At 43.4% G+C, this 14,185-nt stretch overlaps 1 protein-coding gene across 7 annotated transcripts in view; it reads left to right on the top strand.

Moving 5' to 3' along the window:
• Nucleotides 1-414: 414 nt before the first annotated feature.
• DCAF1 (DDB1 and CUL4 associated factor 1) overlaps nt 415-14,185 on the top strand; it is a 53,841-nt gene continuing 40,070 nt past the window's right edge. For 5 of the 7 annotated variants that reach the window (XR_013928110.1, XM_080387462.1, XM_080387464.1 and 2 more), the window contains exons 1-5: nt 417-556; nt 5,842-5,959; nt 10,662-10,738; nt 11,476-11,549; nt 12,516-12,629. Coding sequence is in view for 4 of the 7 variants with exons in the window: in XM_080387462.1 (XP_080243588.1) it covers nt 5,850-5,959; nt 10,662-10,738; nt 11,476-11,549; nt 12,516-12,629 (375 nt within the window). In the remaining 3 variants the exon portion in view is untranslated. Of the gene's footprint in view, nt 557-5,841; nt 5,960-10,661; nt 10,739-11,475; nt 11,550-12,515; nt 12,630-14,185 lie in introns of all 7 variants that reach the window. The other 2 variants (XR_013928112.1, XR_013928111.1) reach the window with 2 other exon arrangements.

Here is a 14,185-nt window from a genome sequence, read left to right as displayed (position 1 = left end):
CCACGGCCAGAACGGCCGCTTCTGGAGCGGGAGCGGGGATGCTGACGGTCCCGTCCCGCGGAGCGGTCGCAGGCTCCGGGGGGCAGCGGGGCAGGCGCGCCCGCGCCAGCGCATCTCCCCGCCGTCCGCTGGGCGCGCTGCGGGCCCCGCCGCGGGACAGGCGGCGCGGGGGGGCGGCCTGCCGCTCGCTGCCTCTCGGTGGCGGCCGGGACAGAGCGCAGCGGACGGCCCCTTCCCCCGGCCGGGCGGGGCGGCGCCCGCCGGGAACTACAACTCCCGGCGTCCCCCGCGGCGGCGCTTCCCGGCGGGCGCACGCGCGGAGGGCTCGTGGCGCGCGGACTCTGTTTCCCGGGAGGCCGAGCGCGAGGCCCCTGCCGCCCCTCCCCCCCTTTCCATGCCCGCGGCTCGCGACGCCTCCTCGCGCGCTGTGACGCGGCCCCAGCGTGGTGACGCGCAAAGTGTGTGCCCGCCATAGCAATCGCGGCCGCCGCGGGGTGTGCGGGGCCGAGCGCAGGGGCCGGGGCCAGCGGCGGCGACCCAGCGGGGCATCGGGCAGGTACGGGGTGCCGGGCGGGCCGGCCCGGGCCGCGCAGCCAACGCGCTTCCCCCGGGCCGGGCAGGGCAGGGCCGCCCGGGCAGGGCCGGTTGGCGGCCGCGGCCTCCGCGCCGGGCAGGGCGAGGCGGTCGCCTCAGGCCCTGGCTGAGGGAGCCGCCGGGGCGGGGGGGCTGAGCGGGGCGGGTTGGCCTGCGCGGCCCGCCCCCACGCTAGGGGGCGCCCCCCGAAGCGCCCCTGGGCCGAGCGGCGGCCGGCACCCGGTGAGGCGCTGCGCCGCCTTCCCCCCCCCCCCCCTCCCCCCCCGCGGCCTGTCAGCCTCCCGGTGGGGGGGGGCGGGCCTGCAGCCGCGCCGGCCCCGCCCGCCTCGGGCCTCCGGCGGCCGGCCCGCCCCCCCGCCGGGGCTCTCCCTGCGCGCCGGGGCGCCGCCGGGGAGGGAGGCTCTCCGGCCGGGGCCCCCGCCCCCTCGGCGCACCTTTAAACCTTCGGTTGGAACGGGCCGTGCCGGTCGTTCCCCGCTGGGCGCCGGCGGGCCGCCCGCTCCCGCAGGCCGCGGAGGCTGTGCGAGCTGTCACCGGCCGGGCCTGCCCCGTCCCGCCCCGCCGGGTGCGCGGCCCTCGGCTCCCCAGCCGTGCCGGGAGCCGCCGTTAGAGCGGGAGCGCTGGGTCCTGTTGGGCGGCTGTTGGGCCGTCGTTTGTAGCAGCAGAAGGCTGTTCCTGTTTTTTGTGCTTGTCTTGGCAGATCGGTGTGTAGTGCCAGGTTTGTTTAGTAAAAGTAGAAATTCCAGGAAACTAAGTGACTTCGTGGTTTTTCCGTGGTCATAAACATACTAGAACCATAAAAAAAGATACATTTTAAAACAAATATTGAAAGCAACGTTCTGTTGTAACGGCCGCGTTGGAGTCCTGTTAGGTGTTGAAGTGGGAAGTTGAGCAGATGAGGAGTCCCTTCAGAGCTGCCCTTGTGTGCGATGCCAAAACATGATTTTGTGCTCTTTAGATTGTGAAGATTTTGTTAGTTTGTGGCGTGCTTTATTCCACAGGTGAACTTCAGCGCTGACAGTTCATTACGCTTCAGCATTAACTTTGGCCTGGGTACTTCAAACTCAACAGGTTTAGGCAAATAGCTGTCTGGTATCTCATCTGTTTAAAGAATAATTGTGATGAGAGGAAGATTTTTTTTTTCATTTTTTTTAAAGTAGGGAATTCCTCATGTGAAAACATAAATATGGAAGAACATAGAGATGTGTTGCTCAGCTTGCTATGTATTTAACTGCATTCCAACTTAAGTTCTTAGCTTTTCCTTACAGTGTTAACGTTTCTCATCTATATTGTGTCCTTAGTTATACTTAGAATCATGCATAGGAATGGTATGAAATTTGATTATTTAAGCTAGGTCAGAATGTAGTTGTTAGAATTTGGATTGGCTGTACATGTGGATGTACAAATCCTCTTGTAATTTTGGTCTGCATATGAATTTAAATGTGCAATCTTTCTACAAAGTTAACTAAAACTGATTTTTTTTTCCTAAGGTAGGATTTTTGTTTTTGTTATGTGGCTCTTTCATTTTCCATTTAAATTGCTAAGGTATGGATTTTGTGATTGTTTCCCAAATAACCAAAATACTGGTTTTCAGATTTTACAAATAGATTTATTTTCACGTAAGAGGTTTCATACTTGAAAATGGATGTCTATACTGAGGTCAGTGTGTTCAGAACCTCATAATCCTTTTCACGAACACAACACAAAATCAGTAAGTGAATGACCTGGGGTAGTGTTGCAGTCCGTGTGACGCTCAGGTGTGTTGAGGAACAAAAGGGTGAAGCTGAACTGCTTGAACTGTACGGCGCTCCTCAAGGTTTGCAGTTTGAGGTCAGTGGGATTTACATTTCTTCGCTGTTCAGCGGTGTCTTGACTAAGGTGCCTCCAGCACTAAGGTGCCTGAGATTTAAAAAGTGTGTGAGTAGTTCTAGATATCTGTGTCTGAATACTTTTTTGGGTTTCCCTTTTCTGTCAAATTTTTGCATCTAAGTTCAGAAGAGTAAAATGCGCACAAAGCCTTTGCTGTGATGTTGGAATATAAGTAGTGTTTAATATTGAAGCAATACTATGTGCTGAAACGTGCACGTGTGGATTTTCAGTGGGAGTGTTCACAGCGAGTCATAATTAAGGTTGTAAATATTTGTCTTTCAGAGTCAAGTCCTTTGAGTAAGTGCTTCATGTTTGGTTAATATCAGTTCTTTCGGTGATGAAATTTTGACAATAGTGGCGTTTGCAAAAAAAAAAATCCCACTTCTTAGCTTATTAGAGATTCTAATTGAAATCCATAGTAGGCCATGATTTTCAGAACTTATTAAAAAAAAATTAACCCCCCATGGATTTAAATCCACAATGAGACAGCTGCTCCTAGTTCTGCTAGTTTCTGGAGAGCAATTTAAGATTTAATTTGTTCGCCAGCTTGTCCAAGGGAAGTAATGAAAGTCAGAGTTGCTCTCACAGGCCTTCCTCTCCAGCAGGCTGGGTATATTTCTGACAGTTTAATTCGTACTGTTTATGTTCTTGTCCTTTCTGCAGAAATCTTCAGTTTAAGATGGAATTCTTGAAAAAAGCGAGCACAGTAGGAATTGCCTTGGTTCTTGTATTTAAAAAGTCATTCTTCTGCCTTAACATTCCATCCACATATATATTATACTGCTAACATGCATTAATATGAGAACTGGGGAAGCAGATGCTTCTGAGGTAATTTTTGTTGTTGCTGCTCTTTGCGGTGTCATCTAGAATAGTCAAATTTATTTGAATAGGTTGGGAGGGATAAGCCTGCTGGAATAGATGAGATGCCTTAGTGAGGCATTTACATTCATTGCTGTGTACTTATAGAAAAGGTGGCATTTTAAAGTTTTATTTTGGGAAGATAGTTGTGTGTCAGCACAACCCGTAATGCACTTTTAAGTGAGGTAGCTGTCCCTAAAACCTGGAATACTGGGATGTTTCTATTTTCACTTGGTTATGGTGTAGCGCTGGGTGTCCCAGAGGGCAATGTGAGCAGTTCCTCTGGTCTTCCTGGCTGGAGCTTTGCTGACCTGTTGTAGGTATTGCTGGACCTTTCCTATTTTCTGGCTGGAGTAATTAAGGGTTGTTAGGGGAAATAAGCTATTTTTCAGGTTGTAGGAGGGCCTGTTACAGGCCTTACGCAACCTCTGGGGTCACAAGGCACTTTTTTTTTCTGTATCTCTTGGTGTAGAACAAAGGTGGAGGCATCCAAAACGGTTGAGTGCAGATACCGTTACAGCACTTGTGTTCTGAGGCTCAGAGTAGATTTGTCTGTATGTTTATCTGTGATATTTAAAAGCTCAGAAGTGCTGCTGGCAAATGTTATTCAGTTAATGAAAAAGGGAAGGGAGCTTTTTGAGCTCGGAATAGTTTTCCCTTTCAAAGATGTTTCGGGGTGTGTGTGTGTACAGTCTCATTATGTTTTGTTGCCTGCATTTAGGTAGTGCTTCTTTTCAAAAGCCATTTATGCATTTGCATCAGATTTCTCAGTCTAGTTCTGTGATGAATGAATAATGAATGCTTTAGATAAAATCATAATTACTTGCCATTTAGGAAACATCATCTTTCTTTATGCTTAGGTGGGTTTTTTGTTAGCATATGCTCACTTCATACAGTACTTATCAAAATAGTGTTCTTCAGACTGGGTGTCTTGTAGTCACAGGTTTATTTTTCCAGTCTTTCGGTGATGATTTTTCACGCAGTTTCTGCCAGTTTCATCTTCAGCCAGGTAATCTTCATTTCTTGTTTCCCATTTAACTAACCAGTCGTGATACTTTAAATTCAGAAGCACCTGTGAGACAGGAGGTAGATCTGTAGGGTTGTTCATCCATTCCCTGAGTGAGAAAAGGTTTTAAACCAGTTAGAGGTATCTAACACTCAATTAAACATGGTGACGTTTTTCAGAATGAACTTGGGCTTATATGACCTGTGTTGACTTTACGGCTCCTTTTACAGTCTGTCACTTAACTGGTTCAAATACGTATTTCAGGAGTTGATGTGTATGTCACTGTTTGAAACGTATCTGTATTTAACGTTGTTTTGGAAAGTTGTTTCTCTGCGTCAGTTATGACAAATGGATATTTAATTTCATAGAAGATGGATATTGGCCATGTTATGGCTAATGAAATGCTGGAAATTTTAATGTGTTTTTGGACATGAAAGGATTTCTTCTGCTGTGTTATCTGCCCCTCATCTCCAATACAATGCCAGTTTTTAAATTAGGATTGGGTGTTCCTTCCTCCAGAAGTTACGGCTCTTCACAGCAATCACAGTCTGTCAGATTGGAAGCTAACTGAGGGCATGGCAGTGTTTTGAGACAGCTTTTGTTCTAGTTTGGTCTGTCAATATTTCTAGTAGATTTTTATCAGACTGACAAAAAAATGACACCTGGAAACTTAGAGGCTTAAGCAGAATCTAGAGTGATAGTTCCCTCCATTGAATGGTACTGTAACAAGTCACTTGGTACTGTAGGTTCTCACTTTTGAAGATGGGAAGGTAAAGCAGTCAGCTGCAGTCTTGCAAGTAAAAGGTCGATAAACCTGAAGTAACTGCTCCAGCGGTCTCTCCTGTGATCGTTCTTCCTTCTTACTAGAGCCACTGACTGTTCTTGGAAAACTTGAACAAGTAGTGATGTGGCAACCCCCCAGCTGCCACTCTGGTGCTCCTGCTGCTGCCCACAGCTGCTCAGTGCCGCCTCTGCCTTCTGCCTTCTCGGCATATGATTCTTGGCACTTTCACTGATGTCTGGAGGGTGCTAAACTGGAATAACGACACTGATCGTAATCTTGCTGCCCTAGCTTTGTTGTTTCTCAGAGTAAATCCCTGAGCAACAGCAAAGGACTAACTTGGGTCTGGCTCGTGGAATTGATAGTTTTAAAAAGCTTCAGTACCGAAGACACTTGTGGTTGGGTGTGCATACTTGCCGTCAGGGTTCTCATACACCAGTTAAGACTTGTGTTCAAAGTGCGTGCATGTTCTTTATTCTTCAGGTGCAAAGGACCAAAAAGAACTTTCCAACTTTTGAAAGTGAAGTTCAGCAGTATTCTGTCACTTAATCTTTTTTTTCTCATTCCTTGTTGCTGGGTGTTTACTTGCCTCTTCCAAATGACTTGTAATCTTTGATTGAGATTACTTCAGTGAATATAGTAAAACCGTGTAGGATTTCCTTCTCATTTTTCTGCCTTTTTTTTTTTTTTTCTTTCTTCCTTTTTTTTTTCTTGATTGTTACCTCTGCCTTAGGCTAAGCCATGACTTCAGGATCTGGGCATGTGGACTCCAAGGCTGAGCTCACTGCTTTGCTTGAACAATGGGAGAAAGAACATGGCAGCGGGCAAGACATGGTTCCTATTCTTACCAGGTAAGATCTATTAAATAAATTCCTAAATATCTGAAGTTACATGACAGCAGCTTTTACTGTGTTTTGGCTTGATATTTTTATATACCTGATTACCTGTTGGTAATTAGTTTTCTTGGTCCAGAATTTGAACTACAAGTGTGGTATTTAAATAAATACAATTTTTTGTAAGAAATTTATATTGCAAAGGTCTTACACAGACGGTCTCTAAGACTTGAGTTTAATTCTCTGAAATTACAGTAGTCAGAGGTATCATTAAATAGTTTAAATAACTTTGGTATCTTCACCTGAAGCTTGTAAAATGTTGATCAGCATCAAAAGCTGTGAGAATGTTGTTCCGTCAGAGTGGTGGTGTGGGGTTTGTGATTGTAGTAACGTTGGTCAGATTAAATGAAAGGATGAGAGCAGCTCCTTGGATGAATCAAGGGGATTATACTGAGAAGACTTTATTGAGGCTCATAGGGCATGTTTAAAATTTTAAAACTTGATTTTAAAAACTGGATGTTGATTGACTGGTATTGTGTTGTATGTGTGTGGAAAATATTCCTTGGACTGATACATTATTTTTAGGAGGTGTGTAGGTACTAGTAACACCATTAATTATAAGACACCTTCTATTACAGGAGAAACATTTGAATTATCAATTGCATTTGTGGTTTCACAAGCCAGGCCTTTCTTGGGTAAACTGATAATACTCTTGCTTTAATGTGAGATTCACAGAAATTCCACCAAATTCCTTCTCGTGCCACTGCTGGCAGACCCGCTGGCTGTCTTGTGTGTGCAGGACTTAACCACGCTTGTATGTTAAGAGCAATCCAGGTGTCTGTAATGCACTGCTCTGCATTGTTTGGTCAGATGAGTCTGTGCACAGATTCTGAGCTGTTAGTCGGTGGAAGTAACAGGAATCCAGTGGAACTTCTTTGCACAGGTCTGTGCCATGCCTCACCTAGTGGGTACAACTTGTCTTGCTGTTCTTACTACGTGTTAAAAATTGTAGCACAGAAGAGGGAGATGAGCAGCAGAAAGCCAGTCCTAAACACCTGAAAATGAATAAGTCTCTTGAAAGTCACGAGACCTTTTTTTGTGTATCTTTGCATATTGTCTGATTCATGTCTTTAAGGAAACGTGCTGTTTCAAGGCTTTTCTCACAGGCGTAAACAGCAGAAATTTACTATATTCTAAGAAATTTAAAGACATCTGAATTAAACATGTCTTTTCTTGTGTTTATAGCAGTCTGGCACTTACTGGTCCCCGTCAGCTCCCTGAGTTCCATATGTTATTTATGCCCAGACAAGTCTGATAACTCTCTTTAGGTTCTCAAAGGTTTCTGTGCAGCAGGCAGAGTGGTTATAGATGGTGAAAGCTTGGGTGTTTTGGCTTTAGTGGAGGCAATAGCAATTTTTGTAAGCTAGATAGCAAGGGGACTCTACTGGCTCTGGCAGAAGTTGGATTTACAGGGCTTCAGGTGTCAAGTAAGTCATATGCCTGTTTGGAGTAGGGGGTTTTAGATTTAAAAGAATTTGCTGGAAGAGATACTAGGAATCCTCACCAACTGGACCTTGCGTTAGCTGATGCCCTGAGGTGCAGTAATGCCCTTGCATTTTGTTTTAAACTTAAGGCAGAGGAAGCTGCGGTCATGCTTGTTGGTGAGTGACATTTTTCTACTTCCTTCCACTTTCTGAGCTAAACGGAAGAAAACTTGCCTGTGTGGACTGGGAGTCTGTTAAATGTGATGCCGAGGCAGCCTATGTGAGAGTGCAGTAGTGAGTGTTTCAACAGTAATAGGACAAGAACAAGAACAGTGTGACTTATAGGCTGCAGCTGAATTGTCACTTCCAAATAAGCTAGTTTTCTGAATTTACAAACTCTGGAGTGTCAGAAGGTACAATTGAAAAAATCGCTTAGAAGTGTCAGCAAACAACAGATACTTAATATATGGTTTTCAAAAATACTGTAAATTGAAATAATATTGCAAGAGCATTAGTTCATAGTCTGGATGCAAGTTGTGTTCAACCGTTCTAGCAAATCCTGGGAGTCAGATCCTTCACTGCATCCCAAGAGCCTTTGTCATAAAGGGAATAAATCAGCAGCTTAACAGCGCACACACAGCTTTCCACAAAGCAAGCATGTTGCGGTATGGGATCCCAGGGCATCGTACGCTGTTGCAGTCTGTTGTAAAGGTTTAGGTTGGTCATTAATGCCAAATGATGGCATAGAGCAATACTAGGATGGCTTTACATTATACCATCTAGATCATTGGGAGTCTTGCAAAGTTGACATGCTTTTATGTGTACCACTGCCCCTTCCTTCCTTACTGCCAAGGTGAGCTCAGTTTGTGGCAAGTGAAAATGAGGGTCTGACTAACTTTCCAAAGATGATTGCAAAGGCAGTTGTAAAGAGAAATCAGTAAGAAGTGAGGGGAGAGGACCCCTACTCCCATGTAAAACCTAGATCTTGTCAGCAAACACTGAAGAGGCTAGAGAACCAGTGTAGCACCAACTGAACAAAGGAAATCTTAAAACCTGAATAAAAGTTCAGTGTTTCTGTGAGTTGTTTTTTGCTAAAGCCCTGTAAACCACGTGCCTGTGTTATGAGGCAGCCATGAGCTTTGTTAGCTGTTTGACTCCTGTTGCTTCAACTGAGAATTGACAAAGCTGTTGGTCTAGATAGATTCATACAAGTGACTTCACAAATCACCTTTGTACATGTTAGTTAAAAGAAGGGTATTGTAAGCAAGCTTGATTATTTTTATTCTTTTTGAAAGTAAATTTTGAAGAGACAGTGCTTTTTTATTTTGGTCTGACAATTGTGACTAATTGTCAACCCATAATTGGTGATTCACCTGCCTGTTTCATCTAGGCTGTGATAATGTTGTCATCCCTGAAATCACTCGGCAGCTTCAGCTGGCATGCTGTTTGGCTGCCTATCTAAACAGGATGGACCGACGAGAATACTATGGTCGCTCTCCATGCTGCTCATCTGTCCTTTCTGGCACATAATCAAAATGCTGATTGTCACCTGGAAAGACCTGACAAGTCTAGGGTACAGCTTCTCAACTCCCTGTTTGTCCTGGTTGTCTGTCAGCAGGCACCCCTCAAGCTATTGGTTCTCACGGAGAAAAATGAGAAGCGGGCAGTGGGGTATTTAAGTAACTTGCTTTTTCCAGAAATTCATGAGAGCTCAAGCTGTGCCACCTGTTAGCAAGGGGCACAATTTGCATCTCTCCACATTCAGGCTTACTAAAAGTAAATATTAGAACCCCACAGGATAAACACTGCTGAAAGATAATTGTCAGATCAGAGACAAGCAGGAAAGTTCTCTGCTCATTTCTGATAAGCTAATTTGCTTTTCCTACAATCTGGGTGGGCTTCGTAACATCATCCTCTGCCATACCTGCAAGTCAGTGTAGTTCTCTGAGGCAGGACCAAGGACATTTTTTGCCTCTGATTGTCCCTGGGAACACAGGATATTTTCTGGAAAGTTACAGGAGTGGAGTTGAAGTCAGTGACATTCTGTAAGAGAAATCCCCTGCAGAAATGAAATATTTTTTTAGGGATTAGTGCTGCCTTCCAGCAGTTTTTTCCCCTCGTCTGTAATAAACTCCGCCTGGATTGCTACCCTGAGGTGTTAAGACCTTGTTTTAAAATGCTGTGCTCACATTCTGCACCCCATTGTAGACCTCAGTAGAGGGGAGGGGGTAAGGTTTTATACCAAGGAAATAAGATTTAATTTGCTGATGTTCTTTGAATGCTGCACTCTCTTTCACCTCAGACTGCATATATTTCTGCTATAACACTTCATGGAGAAAGGCAGTGTATGAGTATGGAATTATTTATTCCTTGACCATAAGATAATCTCCCTCTTGCTGATTTTGTTTAAATAAAGATAGTAATTCATTCCCTTACTGCTCATTCTAAATGAATTAGAGCGTAGGATTTCTTGTATCTGCTGAAGCTGCTTCTCAGTTTAGGGGAAGGCGTAGTCAAAACTACCTTCGTTGTTTTTTTTCTGATACAGAGGAACATTTAACGCATTTTGAAGGTCTATGAATAGGGGGCTGGCTGAGCTTCTTGTCTTAGCCAGTGCAGTAACTGACGCATGCTAAAAAGTTGAGCTTTGATGAAGCTGAAGGGATAAGTTGAATAGAGATTGCACAACACTATTAAATATTAAATATTTTTAATGTTACACAAATAATTAAAATTTCATATTCAAGAATAACAGAAAAATGTGTAGGCAGTTTGAGCAGCTGCCCCTGCACAGGCTGAATAGGAAGGAGGACTAAGTCACCTCTTCAGGACTTACTCTGCTGCAAAAGAAGGGCTATGTGATGGTGAGAAGTACTACTCAAGCCCTTTATTTGCTCTAGTTCTCTACAGTACATGTTGTAGAACATCACCGGAACTCTTAACATGAGTAAATAAAAGGTGTTGGCCCCTCCAGAGTGTCATGCCTGTCATCACTGGGATGTTGTTGTGGGTTCAGCGTGTTTTGGAGCACAGTGGGGGGTGTGAGATACTAGAGGCAAGTCTCGCTTCTCACTCCTCTGTTATGAACAGTGTGAAACCCTCTAGTGGCACTGGATATTGTTCAAATGAAAGTTACTGAACTGTTCTGTAGTACTTTGACAGGTAGGCTATTGTGAGGAGCTGTGCACTAGGAGAAGATGGTGAATTCTGCTCATTTGATGTTGTTCCTTCTGCAGAATGTCCGAGCTAATTGAGAAAGAGACTGAAGAGTACCGCAAAGGGGATCCAGACCCGTTTGATGACCGACACCCAGGTAAGGTGTCCTGAGTGGTTTTGGCAGCACCAGCTCTGTCACAGTGGGTACCTGGTAATTCATATTGAAGAGAAAACAGTTCTTAGCCTCAGCGTGCCCGCTGCTGATCAAAGTCTGATACTGCTTTTGCGCTGGTTAATTGTGCTCTGTAGGGCTGATACCTGGCTGTTTTGATGTTTGCTGCAAGAATTTGAGACCCTGTGTGGAGGTTTGGAAGAGTGTTTTAGAGGCTGATTTATGACATAAGGGTATGAGCATGTTAACAAGTTGTAGTTAATGTGAAGTAGTAAGTGTTAAATGGACAGAGAAGACAGTCTGTCCCAGATTATCTTGAATTTGCTGTTGGGTAAGTGCAGTGCTTTGGAATAGTTACATGCAGTCACTGATGCTTTTTATCTTGTTATTCTTAGAATTGGTTTTTTTGGGTTTTTTTTTGAGGTAATTTATTTCCAATTTACTGGAACAGTTTCCCTGGCATCTGCATCTTCACTGTCTACAAAAATTGACAGTTCGATACTATCGGACCACTAAAACATGTTGTGCTTTGACTAGTAGGCATTCCAGGGAGGTTATATCTACTAGAAAAAATGTTAGGTCATATAATTTCTTCTGTAATTTTCGTTTTGAGAAAGGTCCTGCTAACTAGAGTATTCCACAGTTGATTGGAAGATAAGCAGTTCAGTATTAGTCGTGACATCTTGAGGTAAGTAGATAATCTTTTCCTGTTTCTCCCACAGGTCGAGCGGACCCAGAGTGCATGCTTGGCCACTTACTGAGAATACTTTTCAAGAATGATGATTTCATGAATGCGGTAGGTTTGCTCTGGGAACTGTATCTGTCAATTCCTGACACCTTCTTATGTTTTTTGTTTACTCTGCTGGTCAACCTCAGTACTTACTTAGTATTTATTTTACTGTTGTCGGGACTATCTCTTCCATAGTGGTGTTTTTTAAGAAGAGTTTAAGTGCAACTCATTTGCCACCGTTAAAGTGACTCAAGGAAGGGGAGAGTTCATGAGCTGTTCAGGAGTGCTGGAATGTGTGTAGTAACAATTGAATCAGTTCTTCTTAAGGTTTATCAGTATCTCTAAAGAAAATGTAGCTCCTCTAATACAAGTTTAAAAGCATAATTAATTTCTGTAATGGAAATTAATATCATTAATTCCAATGCCTTGTCTTTGAATACTTGGAAGTGCTGGAATGCCTGTAGATGCAGAGGAGTATGTCAGCTGTAGAAGACTCAGGCAGAGAGTTGGGAGGCAAAGATCTGGCTTTCCTCTTGCATTGCTATACTCTAACATGAGTTAATAGCTAGAATTTTTGTTACCCTCACGTCCCTGCAAGCACCTGCATTGGTACACATTGCTGTAAGGATTCTGACAGGTTGCTCGCATGTAGCTTTGTCTTAAACAGCAAGCAATAAGTAAAGACAGGTGCCATTTAAAAGTGTGCAATTTTTTATGTGACTTTTTTTTTAGCTATTATGTTTATATTGTTATCGAACTGCAGTTTGTTTTTAGGCATTTGTCTTTACAAATCAGTTCAAGATGATGTTCAGTCAGTGAACAGCAGATCAGAGGGAAATGCTGTTTCTCTGAGAAGTAGTTTCAGCTTCCGAGGCACTGAAGGGAGCAGGTGAAAGGCTAGTCATCTTGAGATCCAGGGCTTGCGTATGACATTCCTTTATCATTTTTCTGCTGTGGGAGTTGTAAGGTTTTCACTGCACTGGTTTGGGTCAGAGTTAATTTCAGACCAATGCTGTTCCTGATCTTCTCTAGCTAGTGAATGCTTATGTGATGACGAGCAGAGAACCTCCATTAAACACTGCTGCCTGCCGACTTCTTCTGGATATCATGCCGGGACTGGAAACAGCTGTTGTCTTTCAGGAAAAGGTATCATCTGTACTAAGGCTTGATTTGAAGTTTGGTGTATTATGTACAGCAGTTCTTGCCATAGGAGAAACCAGTAAAAAGCCATATTGAAATCCTGTCTCTGGGACACAATATATTCAGTCTTACTAATGGTTTGGGGCTTTTTGGTCTTGGCTTGTTCAGCTGATGAAATCTTGGGTGTTTCACAGCTTTTAAGGTGTTAACGGCACTGAGTCAGAGGAGCTGGAACTTAATGTAACGTTTTGGGAAATGTTGAAATTTGAATTGTTACTATATAGGCATGTGAGTGGAGCAGGCTGTATAGAATGTGACAACTTGCTGTAGGAGTCTTGCCCAGTAATCCCCAGCTACAGCAGAGTGACAGCATGATTAGAGCTGAGTGATAAGCAAGTCATACTTTAACTAAGCAGTATAAAATCCACGTGCTTTGCAGGGATTATCTGGAACTGTGATGGACAGCCGAATCAGACTTCTGTATGTTGACAAGTGTGGCTTTCTGTGTTGAAAGTGAGGAGAAAGTAGATTTCACTCCTGAGCCATAGTTTCCTTGTCAGTAAAAATGAATGTTTTTCTGAAGTTAGGAAATCAGGTAGTGCTTTATATAAAAGTTGTAAATTGATTTCTTTACTTTTGGAAATATGGATATGAACTCTAAAGCATGATAAAAGGAAAGAATGATGTGCTGCTTCTGTGAAGGACTGAATTTAATTTGAGATCTTTTTGATCAGTCCAGAGACTAAGGCTGTGAGACTTGGATCCAAAAAAAATGAAAACTAAAATATTAGCTCTCCATTTGTGGAGGATATAGCTTTTTTCAGAGAGTAATCTTTCTTTAAATTTGAATTAAATTTTGAAATTAAGTTTTGCACTTGAAGACTTTTTTTTTTTTTGACGAGTATATATGGAACTCTGTTACAGCACATTGGGTTCCTTTGTGCAGCTTAGGGGAGCTGACAGAGCCATTTGAGGAGGGCACTGTTCCATCATAAAGGAGCCCTCTGCTGTCTGAGGTGGTTTACGTCTTACAAGTGTTTTGTTTTGTTTTTTTAAGGGACATAAGAGCATTTAAATAATAATGCAGTTTTCTTTGAATGTATAACAGGCAACTCTTTAAGAATCTGTAAGCTGAGAGTTCTCATTGAGACATATGTTTATTCATTATTACTTTTAACTGATCTTTTGTATTGTACCTGTGATTGAAATTATGTGCGACATTGCTGTCACAACAATGATCTGTTGTTGTATGATGTTTCAAAATCCAGTAATGATTTGGAGGAAAAATTGAATCTTGAATTCTAAACCATTGTCTTTTTAGTTGACTGTTTTACTTTTTAATTACACATATCTGGCCTTGTTAAAAGTTGCCTGACAGACTGTGTTCAAACACTGCTGATTTTCTTACTGTTAAAAATACTAACCATATTTAACATTGTTTTTCATTTGTATGGATTGATACACTTGCTCTCTTCTCCAAACGTTATGCATTTTTGACTAAGATGAGAATTGTTCTTTTGCTTGATGAGTTGTCATTAAAGAGTTCCTCTAGCATCATGTAG

The sequence above is a fragment of the Falco punctatus genome (genome assembly GCF_963210335.1).
Source record: "Falco punctatus genome assembly, chromosome: 4".
NCBI lineage: Eukaryota > Metazoa > Chordata > Aves > Falconiformes > Falconidae > Falco > Falco punctatus.
This window is presented reverse-complemented; position numbering and strand designations above follow the sequence as displayed.